General features: G+C 42.0%; 1 protein-coding gene across 9 annotated transcripts in view; it reads left to right on the top strand.

Annotated features, from left to right (window-relative positions):
* Positions 1-16,191, top strand: part of Acap2 (ArfGAP with coiled-coil, ankyrin repeat and PH domains 2) — a 113,626-nt gene that overhangs the window by 45,600 nt on the left and 51,835 nt on the right. For all 9 annotated transcript variants that reach the window (XM_031363600.1, XM_031363598.1, XM_031363596.1 and 6 more), the window contains exons 3-4: positions 3,966-4,085; positions 5,075-5,128. In XM_031363600.1, coding sequence (XP_031219460.1) covers positions 3,966-4,085; positions 5,075-5,128 — 174 coding nt within the window. The remainder of the gene's footprint in view (positions 1-3,965; positions 4,086-5,074; positions 5,129-16,191) is intronic.

Below are 16,191 nucleotides of genomic sequence, written 5' to 3'. Positions count from 1 at the left end.
CAGGACAAGTTGTGGTAATGGTATTATGGTAAGTCGCAGTAGTGACAAACTGAGTTTGCTTGCTGACTTAGTTCATGTTTAGTTTGCATGCGTTGTTACCAGCAGTAGTGCTCTGTCTTGTGAATCATGCTTTCTGAGTGCTGGTGTCCATGGTCCAGTTATCCATTCTGCGAGGTGTTCTGCTGTTTGCCACACCACAGCGTCTTCACCGTTGCCACCTAGATCTGAGCCCTGTGTCTACTACGTCTGTTCTCAGGCGCACTTGGTTTGTGTGGCTGTCTGTGTAGTAGATTTCTTTGAATCTCAGCTCAATTTCCACCAAACTTCTGGCATTTTTTCTTTGTTTCTTGGTTTGTATCATTTCTTGAATGCACTTTCTTTTAAACTACTACAATATTTTAATTTTTATTTTGTAGCAGAGCCTCGAGCTTGAGAGCACAGAGCCTGGAGCTGCCTAGTTTTGCTGGCATGTAACTCTCATGTAACTAAGTTACATAGGTTTGGGCAAACTCCTCAACTCTTTTGGGCCTTGGTTTCTTACTTTTCAAACCAGGGAAAATTAGGGTATTTGTCTCTTAACAGAGGTGTTTAAAAAATGACACAAATTGTTGTGTGTAAAGTACCTAACATGGTTCTTGGTGCATGGTCTTTGAGGTGAGGTATGTGTTTGAAGACTTTGTCACACATGCGACACACAGACTTACATTGCTGTGAACCCTTTTGTGTTTCTTTAATTCAGGGGTGTAGATAAGTGGCTTCCTCTACATCTCACCACTATAGGGCTTAGTCCGTGTGGATGTTTTCATGTTCTTTTAAGTGGGCCTGGGTGTGAAACCTTTTGTACATATTTCACAAATGGCCTGTCCGCTGTGTGCGATTTTACATGCTTCTCAATCTGCATTATTAGAAAATGCCTTACCATGTGCCTGACAGCCAGTATGCTCCCGGTGGTGACCCTAAAGCACTCCCTCAGAAGCTGCCGCTGGCATCTGGTGTCCAGCCTGGAGTCTGCCTGTTTTCCCCCTTGCTCATTTTGTATTAAATGTTAAAAAGCTTGAGGTATCTGGGACCCCAGACCTTTGGATTCCTGGGTCTGCATGGATTCTCCTCACTCCTCAGCTCTTTCAAAATTTCTTCTTGAACCCTAAGCATAGTTGTTGGAGACTTGCTGTCCTGCCTTGGGGTGGGACAGTTTCTTTTACTGTGTCACTGGAAGAACTGTCATAATCCCTCTTTTTTCACTATTATCATCCTGAGCGTCTCCACTGGGCAGTTTAATCTGATCCCATACGTTGACCATTTTTTTTTAACTAGACATCATGCTTCTGAGAACAGAGTTCATCTGAAAACTGGGTACCAAGATCTGACCCAGTGACATCATCCACATCCTTCTTCCTGGAAATCCGTATCACGCGCATGTAGTTCAGGACCTCTTTAAATCTATCAGCATGAAGGCAATCTATAGCTGACTGAAGAACTGTCTACCCCAGAGAAGGTGTTTGGTGATCATCCTTGTTAGATCACATGCTTTCAGACATACTGCTGAGAAACTCCATGAACAATTCAGGCCATTTTCTTAATGCCTTAAACACCAAGATCTGGATCAGAATAACTGTGATCCAAGGCAGGCCAGATGTGGGGCCTAGCACAGCCACAGACACTGGCTGTGGGGCCTGCATTCAGTCTCACACAGGCCAGGACAAGAATGGGCCTGGGGGCAAGGTGGGTAGCAGTGTTTTGGAATTTTTTTTTTTTAGTTTGGGAGGGAACAAGATGGGGACATTGTACATGCCACTGTTGGTAGCAGCTGCCCTGGGGATGAGCAAGGGTGTCTAGTTAGCCGCAAATGCCTTCACCTCTGTCTTCCTTTGTAGATCGTTTTAAAATTTATTTCATTGTACTTTTCCGGGGGGGGGCATAACTTTTTTTTTAATTGAGATAAAAATTCACCTAATGTAAAGAATGTATTTAAAAATGGTTTTTAGTATAGTCATGATGTTGGACGTCATTACCTTGGTTTAATTTCCAAGACATTTCCCTCTTCCCCAAAGAGGAGCCTGCTGCTGCTTCCAGGTTCCCTCTGTCCTGTGTGTCCTAAGCTAATTTCTGTCTCTGTGGATTGTCTCTTCTGAATATTTTTTATAAATGGGATCATGTATCAGTTAGTCACTTAACACTGGCTGCTTTTACTTAAGATAACTAAAAATAAAATAAGTAAGCATGCTTATACTTTTTAATTATTGAGAGAAGAATCTCATTTTGTTGTCTAGGCTGGTTTTCAACCCCCGTGCTAGCGATTCTCCTGCCTCAGCCTCTTAGAGCTATGCTCCAGGCACCACCATGCCCAATAGGATTCCCCTTGTGTGAAGCTTAATGATGTAATCTGCACCATGAAGGGCCAGCATGCTTGGTAAAGCTGCAGTCCGCTGCAATGCGAGATGCCTTTCCCTAGGGATGGCAGGTCTCCCGCCCCCACTGTGCCACTGTGGGTGACTGCTCTATAACACTGACACGGTGCTTTCTCTCTACTTGCTGGGAATGGTTTTAGTTCTCCTTCCTAATCTAGAAGCAACCTGGTCCTTTGCAGTAATAAAGTATCTTTTTCTGTGCAAACCCTCAGCCGTCTCCTTTCCCTTGTTTGCTACCTCTGTTTCCTATAAAGCAAAGCAGAAACAAGTATCAGTGAGAAAGCTTGCTCACAGGAGGCACACACCATGCACCTGTAGTTGCTTTGCTGAGGGATTTTTATGTGCTCTCTCTGGATAGAAGCTTCTTGTAGGTTACTACACCATTACTATTGTTACATATTACACAGATGTGGAAATGCAGGTTTGTTAAGTTGAGGTCACCTAGACCCTCATAGGTGGCATTAAGATTTGAATCTGAATAGATTGGTCTGAAAATCCTGTTTTAATCATGTTATAATGTGTATTAGCCTCTCCTTTTATTTTAATTAACTTTGATATTTAATTTGTTGAGTTACATTACCTACATGGAACAAAATTCAAAGGCAAAAGAGGTGGGTGTGCCCAGTGAAGGTTGCTCACTGCCTGTTCCTTTGCTAGAGGAGCACTCTGGCCTAGTTTTTTATGCGTTCTTGCATTCTAAGCATGCAAAAGGATTTCCATTTCAATAAAAACACTAGTACTTTTAAAAACCTGTTTTTCCCCTATGCTTTGGATGCTGTTTCTGTTTTTGGTGCTAGCGATTGAATTTGAGCCTGTGGCATGTTAGTCAACCTCTAAAGCAAGCTATACCTCTATCTCTGTGTATTTGATTATATTGCTTGTACATTTCACACAGGTATCACATGGATGAGTCACAATGAAGGCATAAATGGGGGAGAAGAAGCCAGAGATGCTGGTGCAGCCTCAGTTCTGAGGCTTTATTCAATGCCCAAAACAGGCATTGGGGAGGAAATTGTTGTTTTTTTTTTTTTTTCTAGTGGTTTCCAGCAGAGGTTGTTTAATCATCTCAGACATCTATCTGATGGTACTCCTGAGCAGCATGAGTAACCTGTGTTCCCCAGGGTTCCACAGTTAAAACATCTAGTCACATTGTCACTTACCCTTCCTTTCTTCTGCCACCTAGTTTTTTGGGTGTGTGCCAAGAACTGAGCTCTGGGCTTTTTACGTGGGCAAGTGCTCTACTGCTGAGCTGCATCCTGGCTCTTCTAGAAGATTTAATAAATACTTAGGAGCTTAAATCATGGATTTGAATTTGACTTGATAAAAAGATGGCATGCTGTCAGACAGCCTCTGGGTCCTCTGGGTTGACTTTTTGGTATAATTCTTCCTATGCATTTACTGTGTAAAGCAAAGGATGTTTTCTCCCAGTAATTTCTAGTTTTTGATGAAATATAATTTTGTATTGAGTGGGTTATCTCAAGTAGCAAACACTAATCCTTCCCCAGCAAAGGCACTACAAGATCAGTCCCTTCTCATTTCTTCTTTTTTCTTTTTCAGCTTGTGAAACTTTGTATTGCAATGATTGACACTGGCAAAGCCTTTTGTGCTGCAAATAAACAGTTCATGAATGGGATTCGAGACCTGGCCCAGTATTCTAGCAATGATGCTGTGGTTGAGGTTGGTATCACTGAAATTACAGGTACAGTGATGTGCGCAACAGAACAGCATGTGATTGTGTGCTAATTGAACCGTATTAATGGTTACAGCAAATGGAAAAGCCCAGCAGAAGGACTGCCATTCCTTGTAGCCATCTTTTACAGTTCTTGTTGTTTTCCTTTGATTTGATTTGATTTGTTTGTTTGCTTGTTTTGGAGACAGGGCTTCTCAGTGTAGCCTTGGCTGTCCTGGAACTTGATCTGTAGACCAACCTGGCCTTGAACTCATAGAGATCTTCCTGCCTCTGCCCCCTGAGAGTTGGGATTTAAAGGTGTGGTGCCCCCACTGCCCAGACTGCAGTTCTGTTTTTTAAGGTAGTTGTACATTAAAGTTTGATTCGTTGTGTGTATATTTAGCACCACTGCCCAAATCTTGCTTTACAGTATTCAAGCTTACATTCAGATAGGTGAGCTGATGTAGCTACCATGGTCAAGAACAGAAGCAGGTCACCAGTAGTTGATTGTGTAGTGGGCAGAGTATTAGCATGCTAAGAACAGGACCCAACTGTATGCTTGGTATGTATGTATGTTAGCCTGTTGTCCTGGATTAGCTTGGATCCCTTTGTGTATTCTGTAGTGTTACTGATTTTTTTTTTCATGATGAAAACTAAATGGTGAAGTAGCAGGTAGGTTTTGATAATTATTTGACCCATTGATGCTAGCAGGGTACACTATTGATGCTTTCAAACCTTTACGATACTATACGTTGTGGATGGGGCAGTAGTAATCTTTTGATTTTTCTAGGCCTCTGCTTGTTGTCACATGTAGACTTGTAGTAGGCATGGCTCCTGCAGAGCATGTCTAGTGAGCCCCTGAGATTGTCCTTGCAAGTAAATGTTACTGTTTAGAGGATAATTTGATTTTTCTATCAGAAATGCTAATGTAATATTTTTGTGACTTATTTTAGTAGCTGTTAAATGATTTACTTTTCCTTTGGTTTCATTCTTACAGACAAGTTTGACCAAGTTTTCTGACAGTCTTCAGGAAATGATCAATTTTCACACAGTAAGTATATATGAGTGGGGGATGCTGGGACTGGTGGCAATTCAAGCATCAGTCTTAGGAGATAACTCACTTGATGACCTGATTGGTTTGATGTTGGGGTGGATATAAAATACTCCATATGTGTGGATGGTGGGGAAGAAGGAAAGTGAGTTTGCTTTATTTCCAATTCTAGTATAATAAACCTTTTCTGCACTGAGTTTAATTATCATTGCTGTGTGAGCCAGGGGTAAAGAGTTACTTACTGGACAGTTTATTCATTTTATGAATAGTTTACCAATGGCTACACCACTGAATAAAATGATATTCTATCCCCCATAATAAACTTAATATCATAAAATAATACCCATTAAAGTTATTTTTCCACTTTGAGTCTGTGTCTTTTTTGAGGGATGGAGTGAGGGTTGGGCTGGTTATATTGCGGCTGGAGTTTTATATCAATATTTATTGTGGTTGTAGTTAGCTTTTTCAAAAACTGGCATGTACAGTCTTCTGCCTTAAAAAAAGATGTATTTATTTTATGTGTATTTTATGTGTACGAGTGTTTTGCCTCCATGTATATACATGCCTGGTATCTACAAAGGTCAGAAGAAAACATCAGATCCCCCTAGAGCTGGAGTTACAGATGATTGTAAATAACTGTTGGTTTTTGAGAATCAAACCTGGATCCTCTGGAGAAATAGCCAGTGTGCTCTTAACCGCCTGGAGAAATAACCATTGCTCTTAACCGCCAAGCCGTTTCTCTAGGCCCTGAGAACATTATCATATCATAGTCTGGTCTTATAGTGTAGTTCTGCAGTCCTAAGAGTTATTTTGGCCTTAGCTTGTAGTAGTAATCCCATAAGTGGGTGCTTGCTCTGGTGTGTCTAGTCTCGTGGAAGGAGGTTGTTTCTCTTCTTGTGTTGTAGAAGCTTAGAATAGATATATTTATTTACATATATGTCTTTTTGGTAGGAAATAATCACTTGGATTTAAGTATTATAAACCATTATTTGTCTTTTGGGTGTAATCAGTGAGAAATCATTGTGTTCATTGTGCAGAATCGATGGTGACATAGATCTGCTTAGTAATGAAACGCATGAATGCATGCTGTAAGGTTTAGAGGTTGGGAAGTTTTTGTGTGGATGTGCATACTGTAAATGATAATTTAAATAAATTATATTGATATATAAAATTAATTAGTAAATAAAACAATAAAAGTATTAGCTCACTTTAGTCTAGTGATATAGCTTGTATGATTAGAAAGTGAATTTTTCAAAAAAGATTTTGAGTCTCTATAGAACTATATACCCTTTCTAAAAATATTAAGTATGTGTGTGTATTTAGTTTCATTTGCATACATAACTTTTTTAATAACTAAACTTAAAAAAGAATGAAATTTTGTCTGGAAAGGCTTTGATTAACTATCACCACAAGCCAGGTAAAAAATGCCAAGAAGCAACAACTGGTGTAAAGATCAGTTTACTGTGCAGAATCATCTAGTACAGCATAATCATGCTGAAGATGATGTTGGCTATGCACACTTTCATTGTTAGAGATAATTTGAGAAATAATGACAAGCTGTATTCTCGAGTTAGGGCCAAAATCCTTGATAGTTTTGGATAGTTCAAATTGGAGATACAAAGGGATGAGGTCTATAGCTTTGCCGAAAGAATAACTCCTCTTTTTACTCTGAAAGTTAGCAGAGGAAGTCATCTCATAGCTTCTAAATAGAGCCCAGCAGCCAGAAACCACAGTTGTATCAAGTAGTTTACAGCTTTTAAAATTTTTCTAAAACATAATCATCAATGTCTTGTGTGTGGCTGATAGTATCTTACAGTATCTGACATCCACCCCAGTACTTGGCAGCTTCGAAACACATACTGTTGTTTACTGGGCGGGATGTGAGGTGGCCAGCTTGCCTCTGCTCCTGGTCTGGCTGGGTGGCTTGTGACCATAGAGGGTCAACATGTCTGGTGCTAACACCAGCTGGAGTTGGCTGGGTGTCTAGCACCTCTTATTTCTTAAGACCAAGGTCTAGAAGTCATGTTGCTTCCCTTTGGGCTACAATCTTTTGATCAAAGCAAAATTCACAGTCAGGTCAAATTCAAGATAAGAGAATTAAGTCTAACTCTTGGTTGTACAGTGACATGCTTCTGCAGATGTGGGAGAATGGTTGGTGGCTATCAGTACACAGCTGATCATAGTTTTAAACCCTAATATATGGTGTTTAGTTGTATGTATATTTGGAAACTTCCTGTAGTAAACTGTCTGATGTTTATTTATGGCACCCATATCAGAACTCTTACCTTAGATCACTTTAAAGTACCCTAGGTGACTCTGGCATGAGGCAGTTTTGAGAATCACTAGTGAAATTTGAGATCATGATTTTTTTAACTTTAACTTTTTTATATTTTAAATTGGAAATATTTTTTCCTATACAGTATATTCTGATCATGGTTTCTTTCCCTCATCTCTTCCCAGGTCCTCCCCACCTCTTTACCTCCCCACTTTCCAACCCTATACTTTCTCTTTCTCTCTTTAGAAAACAAAAAAGCAAAGACAGACGAGCAAAACAGTATATAAATTAAAGAAGCACAAAGCGTAAGTGTGCGCACACGTGCTCACATGTGCACACAGACAAACACACACACACACACACATACTTAGAAACCATAAAATAAACAAGCAAAAGACTACTAAGATAAAAAAAGAAAATGCCTGAGAAAAAATATACAGAAACACCAATGAGTTTGTATACCCAATGAGACTCCATTGGAGAAAACTAATTTTTTTCTTTGAAAGTGGTTGTCAGTTGGAACTAACTTGGTTAGCGAGGGAGCTTGTGTCCACTTCCCCCTCTTACTTAGTGCTGGGATCCAACCTGGCTTGGACTTGTGCAGGCCCTGTCCGTGCTGCCAGCAGTCTCTGAATTCATATGAAGGTCAGAGATTCTGCTTCTTAAATAGTGGTCGCTGGCCCAGTAACATCAGCATCACCTGTGAACCTGTTGGACCTGCAGAACCTCAGCCCCAATTCCAGATCTGTGTCATCAGGGAGGCCAGCAGCCACTTTGAAAGTCACTTTTAAAGCCCACTATGGCTCACAGGCCAGATTTAATCCCTTGCTTTTATTTTTTGTTTATTTCCATTTCAAATTTTATTGGATCACAACTATACTCATCTCTTTGAATATTGTATTCATAACAAGGTTGCATGATTGTGACGGTCAGTGCATATCACATGAGTAAAGCGTGCCTTACTGTATAGCCCTTTACACAGGAAGTGTGCTCTTGTGGACCTCTTCATTGTCTGCCTCTTTCTGGGGCCATGAAACCCACCAGAGGCTACTTTCTGAGCGAGTGGACATGAGTCAATGATTTCGCTGCTGTTGGCAGATTCCTCTCAGTGCAGTCAGATAGACGGCAGATTTGCAAACTGACCTAATTAAGGTCAGAATCTTTGGTAGCAAGGACAAGGAATCCAGAAATGTGTGGTTAGTCTGACTGCCTTTCCTCTTTTTCTGTCAATCCCTTCAGGCCATCCTTATCTGTAGTTTAATTTAACTGTAGAAACAAGCTACTTGAAGACTTTAGGAAACACGATTTTTATCCTCCCTCCTTCTCCACTTTCCTTCCCTCTCTGCCTCTCTACTCCTTCCTTCTTCCCTCCCTTGCCTTTCCTTTTTCCTTTTTCCTTTTTCCTTTTTTCCTCCTTCTTTTCCCTTCTAATCTCCTTTTCCCTTCCTTCTTTTCCTGACAGGGTGTCAGATAGTCCAGGCTGGCTCAGCTCACTACATTCCCAGGCTGCCTTGTGTTTGTGATCTTCTTGCTTCTGTTTCCTGTTTACTGATGGGCTCACAGGTGTGGCTGCTGTCTGCTGGGCAGTGACTCTGCATTTCTAGGAAGTCTGAGATGTCAGGCAGAGCAGGCTGGCCTAGAACTCATGGCCCTTCTGTCTCAGCCTTTCTGATGCTGGAATTTCTGGTGTGTGCCACCATGCTTAGCCCTCTGCTAACAATTTGATTTTAATACCTAACACCCAGTAAAGAACCATTACCTGAGGAAGGGCAAAAAGGTCTGTGGATAGATGAGCGTGGGCAGAGGACGTAGAACAAATAGACACAGTTGAGACGTGTCCTAGTGAGTCCTCATTGTCAGTTGACTGGATTCTGAGTCAAATCTGCTGGAGACTCTCACCAAGAAAGGAGGCACACCCTGCCTGAATGTAGGTGCGACTCTCCCACGGACAGAATAAAGAGGCAAATGCAAACTGAGCACCAGCACCTGTCCTCAGCTTCCCAATCACAATCGTGCCTCATACCCCTGCCACCTGTGAGAGCCACTCTCCTGCTGCGGTAGAGTATAAACCCTTCCCTCCCCAATCACCTTAGTCAGAGTGATGAGAAAAGCCACTAAGACAGAAAACTGGTTCTAAGAAGCAGGACTGTTGCTGTGATCAATCTGGTCATGTGGTTGGTAGGTTTAGAACTGGTTTGCAGGAGGGTGTGGGAGCACTCAGAACTTCAAGCTGCAGAAGCCCTGCCAGCAGAACTCAGTGGGCCATTGAGAGTACTGCTAGGAATGTGGGCACTGAAGACTGCTCATAAGATGACAGAGAATTACAAGTTCCAACAGGTAAACCAATGTTTATACATTCCACTTTTTCCACATCCTCTGCCCATGCTAATTTGTATATAGACTTCCCCCAACCCCCTCTTCAGGAGTCTTGGGAATTGAGCTAGAAGCCATTCATGTTACATTCTGGAAAGCTGTCTATTTATTCTCTGCCTGTGCCCTGAGAAGTGGGACTGAGCTAAAGAGCACTAACTGGATTGGAGGCGGACATTTCAAACAGCCCAGCATTCAGGCTGGGTCATAGCTACTGTTCATTGCTCTCCTCTAAGTGTACAGTGAGAGGCCACAGGTAGAATGGAGGAGTGTGGCATATTTAAAGTCCTGGACAAGCAGAGTGTGGAGTAAGCCCCGAGATTAGCACTGTTGAGGGTGTCCTGACATTTCATACTGGGACAATAGATGAAGAGGCATAAGGGTGAGACCCCACCATGAAAGGTGCCTCACAGCATGTGAAAGGGAGAAATAACGAGAACACGGGGAAGGGTTTCCTTGAGTGGAAACAACCTTTTAGGGAGGTGTTTGTTTCTCTATGTCCAGCCACCGAGGTACATAGAGGTCCAGATGTGGTAAAGGGCATGTGACTACATCAGAGCCTGCCAGCACTGTCTAGTTGGTGCCAGTTTGGGGTGGTGGCGTCTTGCAAGGTTCTAGAAAACCTCTGCTGAAGCAAGGTTGGAGTCCATGCAACGAAGTCCTTTTGAAAATGAACCCTAAAGTTACAATGGAGACCCCAATAGGCTAGAGATGCCAGGACTCTGGTATATCAGTAGAAGAAAGTTGCAGGGACCAGATGGCTCCAAGCTGAGAGAGAACTGGAGGAGCAGGGCTATCCAAGGTCATTGGAGCCTGAAAGCTGCCAAGAGCCTGAGATGTTGGATGTGTGGCTGCAGAATTTTATGTTTCCCCAAGTGGGTGTTTTGGTCTGATCCTTGCCAGGTCCCAGTCTCTCCATTTTAGAGGGAGAGCGCTTATTCATCTCATTCCATATTAGAAATAGTTGACTTGTTCATTAATTTTATGCCTCAAAGTTAAGATGTGCTCTGACTCTTATGAGTGACGCTGGGCTTTCGAGCAGTGCTGGATCTGGTAAGTCTGAGGGGACTTTGGAAGTTGTATGAATTAGGAAGCTAGGGGTGGAGTGTTATGGTTAAAATGATGTGCTTGGGTGTCGTTCACGGGATCTGTAGTCACATAGGCACTCCTGTGCGCATGTCTGTAAGGGTGGTTTAAGGTGTGAAGATGCACCTTGAGTGTGGACAGTGCCAACCATGGGCTGGGGTCCAGGAGTGATACAAAGGAAAGAGGGGAGATGGAGCTGAGCACCATCCACAGTTTGTGTTTTTCTGCTTCCTGACTGCAGATGCAGTGTGACCACCTGTCTCGCCTTCATGCTGCCTCTCCCACTACCGTGCCTTTCCTGCCGTGATGGACTCAAAATAAATTCTCTTTAAGCTGGCTTTGTCAGTTACTTTATCACAAGAATAATAGTAATTCACAGGACCTACTGAGGATTGCAAGGAAGAGAGCCTGCTGATTAGTTTAGGCTTTATTCCGAGCCTAATGAGATTGTTTAAAAGGCTCAGAGATCCTGCAGGGTCAGAAGCTGTTACTCTGCCCCTTACTCAATTCTGGAAAGGGCAATAGTGATTTTGTGTCCTCTGCAGTCATCAGGTAGGAGCAGTGTGGTCCCTGAATAATAGGAATCATAAAGATCTTACAACGCATTGTTTCAGTCAGGGTCCCCTAAGCAGGGCCAATGCTACCTGTCTATCTGTAGCGGGTTTGTCTCATTGTCTGTCTTTCCCCCTAGTGACTTTCTGTAGTGGTTTGTCTGTGATGTGCATCTCAGCTTTCGTCTTTCCTTGAGTACAGCGGAGGGAAGGGTGCTTTCATGAGGCCCACACCAAGAGGGAAAGTAGCTTGAGTGTGAGCACTGAAGTCCTGTTTTGTTAGTTACATGAGGCCCATCTACATATATATCTATATAATTAGTAGAGAACCTTGGTTGGTTATTTATTGTACATGGTTGCTCACAGCAACAGTATTAAACTTGAAATGGAAGAGAGACTTAGCTTTTTCTCTTGATGGCTATTGTCACTGTTTACTTTTAGCATATGAAAAGAAATGTATATCTTATCCGGGTATAGATTAGTGACTAGGAATTGAGATGAAACTAGCCAACTAACGGAGGCAGATCTGTACAGCAGTTGAGCACTGGGAAAGTTTGTTGTTGGAGAGTGTATGCCTTGACATCGGCATAGGAGACAGCTTTTATTCAGTTGCCCATGCGTTAGCAGCCTCTTCCTCACTGTAAAGGATGAAATACAAATACCTAGGCCAGCCACATGCAATGGTGCATGCCTGGGAGGCTGAGGCAGGAGGACTGCCTGCTTGACGGCAGCCTGGGCAACATAATGACTCTCCAACCAGCCTGGACTACAGAGTGACGTCATGTTTCAGAAAGACACAGTGAGACTAATGGCTTTCTTAAAATACTTCTCTTGCTGTTCAAATGCATATACATTTTTATTTTGGGTGCAGTGTTTTAGATGGTGTGGATGATACGTTCCAGTTTCAAAATATATTTTTCCCTTGGTATACATTCACTTTTTACAGTGAATAGTATACATATTGCATAATTACAAATTGTGGTAAGCTTTGACATGTTTTGTGCCCCCGTAGTTTCCTTTTGCTCCTTTGTAATTCCTCCTCTGTCCTCACCCTCATTCCTAGTCAGCAGTCTGGTTGATTTTGCACAGCTAGTAAGTTTCAGTCAGTTATTTTGAGACTCAGTCATATTGTGTGTATAATGCTTGGCTTCTTGTTATTGTTCAGTGACATTGCATCGTATGAATATGCCACTGTTTATAGCACTCACTTGTTGACGACTATATTATCTTTTTTAAAAAAGATTTATTTATATGAGTACACTGTAGGTCTTTAGACACACCAGAAGAGGGTATCAGATCCCATTATAGATGGTTGTGAGCCATCATGTGGTTGCTGGGAATTGAACTCAGGACCTCTGGAAGAGCAGTCAGTGCTCTTAACTGCTGAGCCATCTCTCCAGCCCAATGACTATGCTATCTATCACTGTATTTCAATTAGCCCTGAACTTAAGGCTTTAGATAACAAGTGTCTGTTACTTTATAGTTCTCTGAGTTAGGAGTTTGAGAGAGACTCACTTGGGTGGCTCTGGCTTGATGATTTGATGTCTCTTACTGGACACTGCATAAGTATTGGGGCTGGAGCCTTTCATTTCAAGTCCTCACATGGGCCAATAGGCCCATGTCTAAGGTGTTTTAATCATATCGCTCTTAGCCAGAGGCCCAAGTCTTTTACCTAGGACCCCTCCCCACAGCCTCCTGCTCCTCTCTTTTTGGTTTTTCAACAGTTTCTCTGTGTAGTGCTGGCTGCCCTGGAACTCACTGTGTAGACCAGGCTGGCATGGAACTCAGAGAGATCCGCCTGCCTCTGCGTCCTGAATGCTGGTATCAAAGTCATGTGCCACCATTGCTGTTCCAAGGACTTTCTTTGCAGGGCTGCATGAGTGTCCTAATGACACAGAGTCTGTTACTCTCCAAATGTGAACCAAGACAAGGGCAAAGCAAACGTGGGGCCTGCTGTGACCCAGTCCCAGAAGTCACATTGTTGAGTCTCTATTACTGTTTGGAAGAAGCAGGCAACAGCTCCCACTTGAGAAAAGAATGAGGGTCTGCTTTTGAAGCAAGGATTGCCAAAGAGTCTGTGGATGTCAAGTAGTGTGGCCTCTTAGTCAGAGCTGCTTGGGTGGCCCAGAGGGGCGGAGTGTTAAAATCCAGCTGGAGGCCAGCCTGGGCATCAGATCTCAGGAAAGAAAAGAAATGTACCTGGTGTGGTGGTACACGTACTTGGGAGGGAGAAGCTGGCAGAGCTCTGATTTGGAAGAGCGAACCTGGTCTACATACAAATTCCAGGACACTGGAGCTACATAGTGAGACTCTGTCTCAGAAGAAAAAAAAGTCTTTAAAAAATTGTGGCCCTATTTTGTATCCTTAAAAAAAAAAAGATTTATTTATTTATTTGTTTATTTGTTTACATACACACAAGTACACTGTAGCTGATTTTAGATGCACCAGGAGAGGGCGTCAGATCTCATCACGGATGGTTGTGAGCCACCATGTGGTTGCTGGGATTTGAACTCAGGACCTTTGGAAGACCAGTCAGTGCTCTTACCCGCTGAGCCATCTCACCAGCCTGGCCCTATTTTGTTTACTACAATGGACCATTCTATTATTCTTTTATTTTTTATTTTTATTTTTGGCTATTACTCATACAGTTGCTGGCTAAAAACATACATGTATACATATTTAATACACACATATCTGTAGATAACATTTGTGTATATAGAAATGTCTAGGGGCAGTAAGGCTCATTTCTAGGATGGCATGTGAATTTGTACTACTTGCATAATGAAGGAGTTGTGTGCTAAGGAAAAAATACAGAAAATAATTTTATCAAATATAAATGTTCCTTTTCAATATTAAAATGTCTTTTACATATTACATTCCTTAAAAATTGAATATCATTAAAGAGAGCAAAACTTTCAAAACTTGAAGACAGTTTTCCAAAGTTGATCACAGCTGTTTTCACCAGCATGTGTGAACTGCCCGATGTGTGTGTCCTTTAAAATTGCTGGGGGCAGTACTTCTGGGCCGTTTGACTAAGATCAGGTGTAAATGTAATAGTTTTAAGTTGCTTGTCCTTAAATTTTTTTTTGTGTGTGTGAAATGTCATCTTTTGAACTTAAAGAAATTACACTGAGTTGGTAAGAAGGCACACTCTGTCCATGTTTGTTATTTTTAATTTACATGTATGAAAACTGACCTCTTGTGGCGCCGTAGAGCTATAGAGGTCTTGACTGTGTATATTTTGTGTCCTGCTGCTAAAGTCAGCCCCTCCCCCAGCACACCCTTGCATTGTCCTTCCTCCTGTCAGCCACTCTCTCTCATCTCCATGGGAAATTGCTGATCTCTGTACCTATAGCTTCGCTTTTTCCTAAATGTCGTATAAATCATAGCCTGTGAGGTGTTGTGAATAGGATTCATTTACTTAGCCAAGTGCGCTGAGATCCATCTGTTTGTATGCATGGCGAGATGTTCCCTTTTATTACTGTCTTAATGTCTTTCTATTTCATGGTGAAGGGCATTCATGTTGTTTCCATTTTCAGCAGTTGTGAGTACAGCTGCTGTAGAGACTTACCTCCGGCTGTTTCTGTGAGCCCAAGTCCTTCTCTTGGATAAATAGGAAGCAATTGCTATTGGATTGGATTACTAAGCGCCATCCAAGCCCAGCTTGACCTTATAAGAAATGGGGGTTTTAAATCACAAATTTTATTTCCTAAGTCTTCTAGTTATTGATTTCTTTTTAGTGAGCTTTGGTAGATTTTGTGTTTCAAAAACAAAAGTGCTCCTTTTTCTGTTAAGTTTATAGGCTTATAATTATTTACCAACCACACACATTGCCCTTTCAATAGCTACCCATGGTAAAGCCATACCTTGCCCCCTAAATAGCCAACATTTGTTAACTTTTTTTTTTTTTTTTTTTTTTTGGTTTTTCGAGACAGGGTTTCTCTGTGTAGCCCTGGCTGTCCGGGGACTCACTCTGTAGACCAGGCTGGCCTTGAACTCAGAAATCCGCCTGCCTCTGCCTCCCAAGTGCTGGGATCAAAGGCGTGCGCCATCACCGCCCGACCGTTTGTTGACTTTTTATTTCCCTTCATTGCTTTGGCTAGATAGATGTGTTTGTGTAAATCTGCATCCTTCAGACAGAGGAAAAAGAGATTTTTTTGAGCCTGCCAAAAGAGCATCCTAGGCATAGCTTTGAAATGAGAACTGCATTTGAGAGAGCTACCTTCCTTGGAGTGGCCCCTGTGTGGGTTCCATCATAGTGTCCCTTTCCTTAGAGCTCACTGGGTGACATTTGGTTCCCAGCAGAGTCTGGGTTCTCAGGGCAGCAGCTACTAGTCAGATAATTTTAACTGGCTGCATCCTGTCACTCCACCTGACATCCCACCTGCAGTTATGTTTGCCTTCTCTTTAGGGACATTTTCTTGAGCAGTCTTGTGGAAATTGCCTTGTGGGGCCTGCTCTCTTTCCGTTTTCTGGTTACAAGGCCACAAGCCTTTGCTCTGCATTTACCAGTGTTATATCTCAAAGAACCATACTTTGGTTTTATTGATTTTTTTCTTTATCAATTTTCTATTTAGTTCCATTTTGATTTCTATAGTTTCTTTTCTTTTGCTTGTGTTGGGCTTAATAGGATACAAGAAAAACCACCGTTTTTTTCTGGAAGCAAATTGGGCAGATGTATTTTATTTTATTTTATTTTTTATTTATTTTTTTCAAAATTGAACGAAATTTATTAGTGTACCATTATGAACAAGAGGTATTGTCTCAGGATCCCAAGGTCC

The sequence above is a fragment of the Mastomys coucha genome, unplaced genomic scaffold, assembly GCF_008632895.1.
Source record: "Mastomys coucha isolate ucsf_1 unplaced genomic scaffold, UCSF_Mcou_1 pScaffold12, whole genome shotgun sequence".
NCBI classification, from domain to species: domain Eukaryota; kingdom Metazoa; phylum Chordata; class Mammalia; order Rodentia; family Muridae; genus Mastomys; species Mastomys coucha.
Note: the sequence above shows the minus strand (reverse complement) of the source record. Positions and strands in the feature narration are given on the sequence as shown.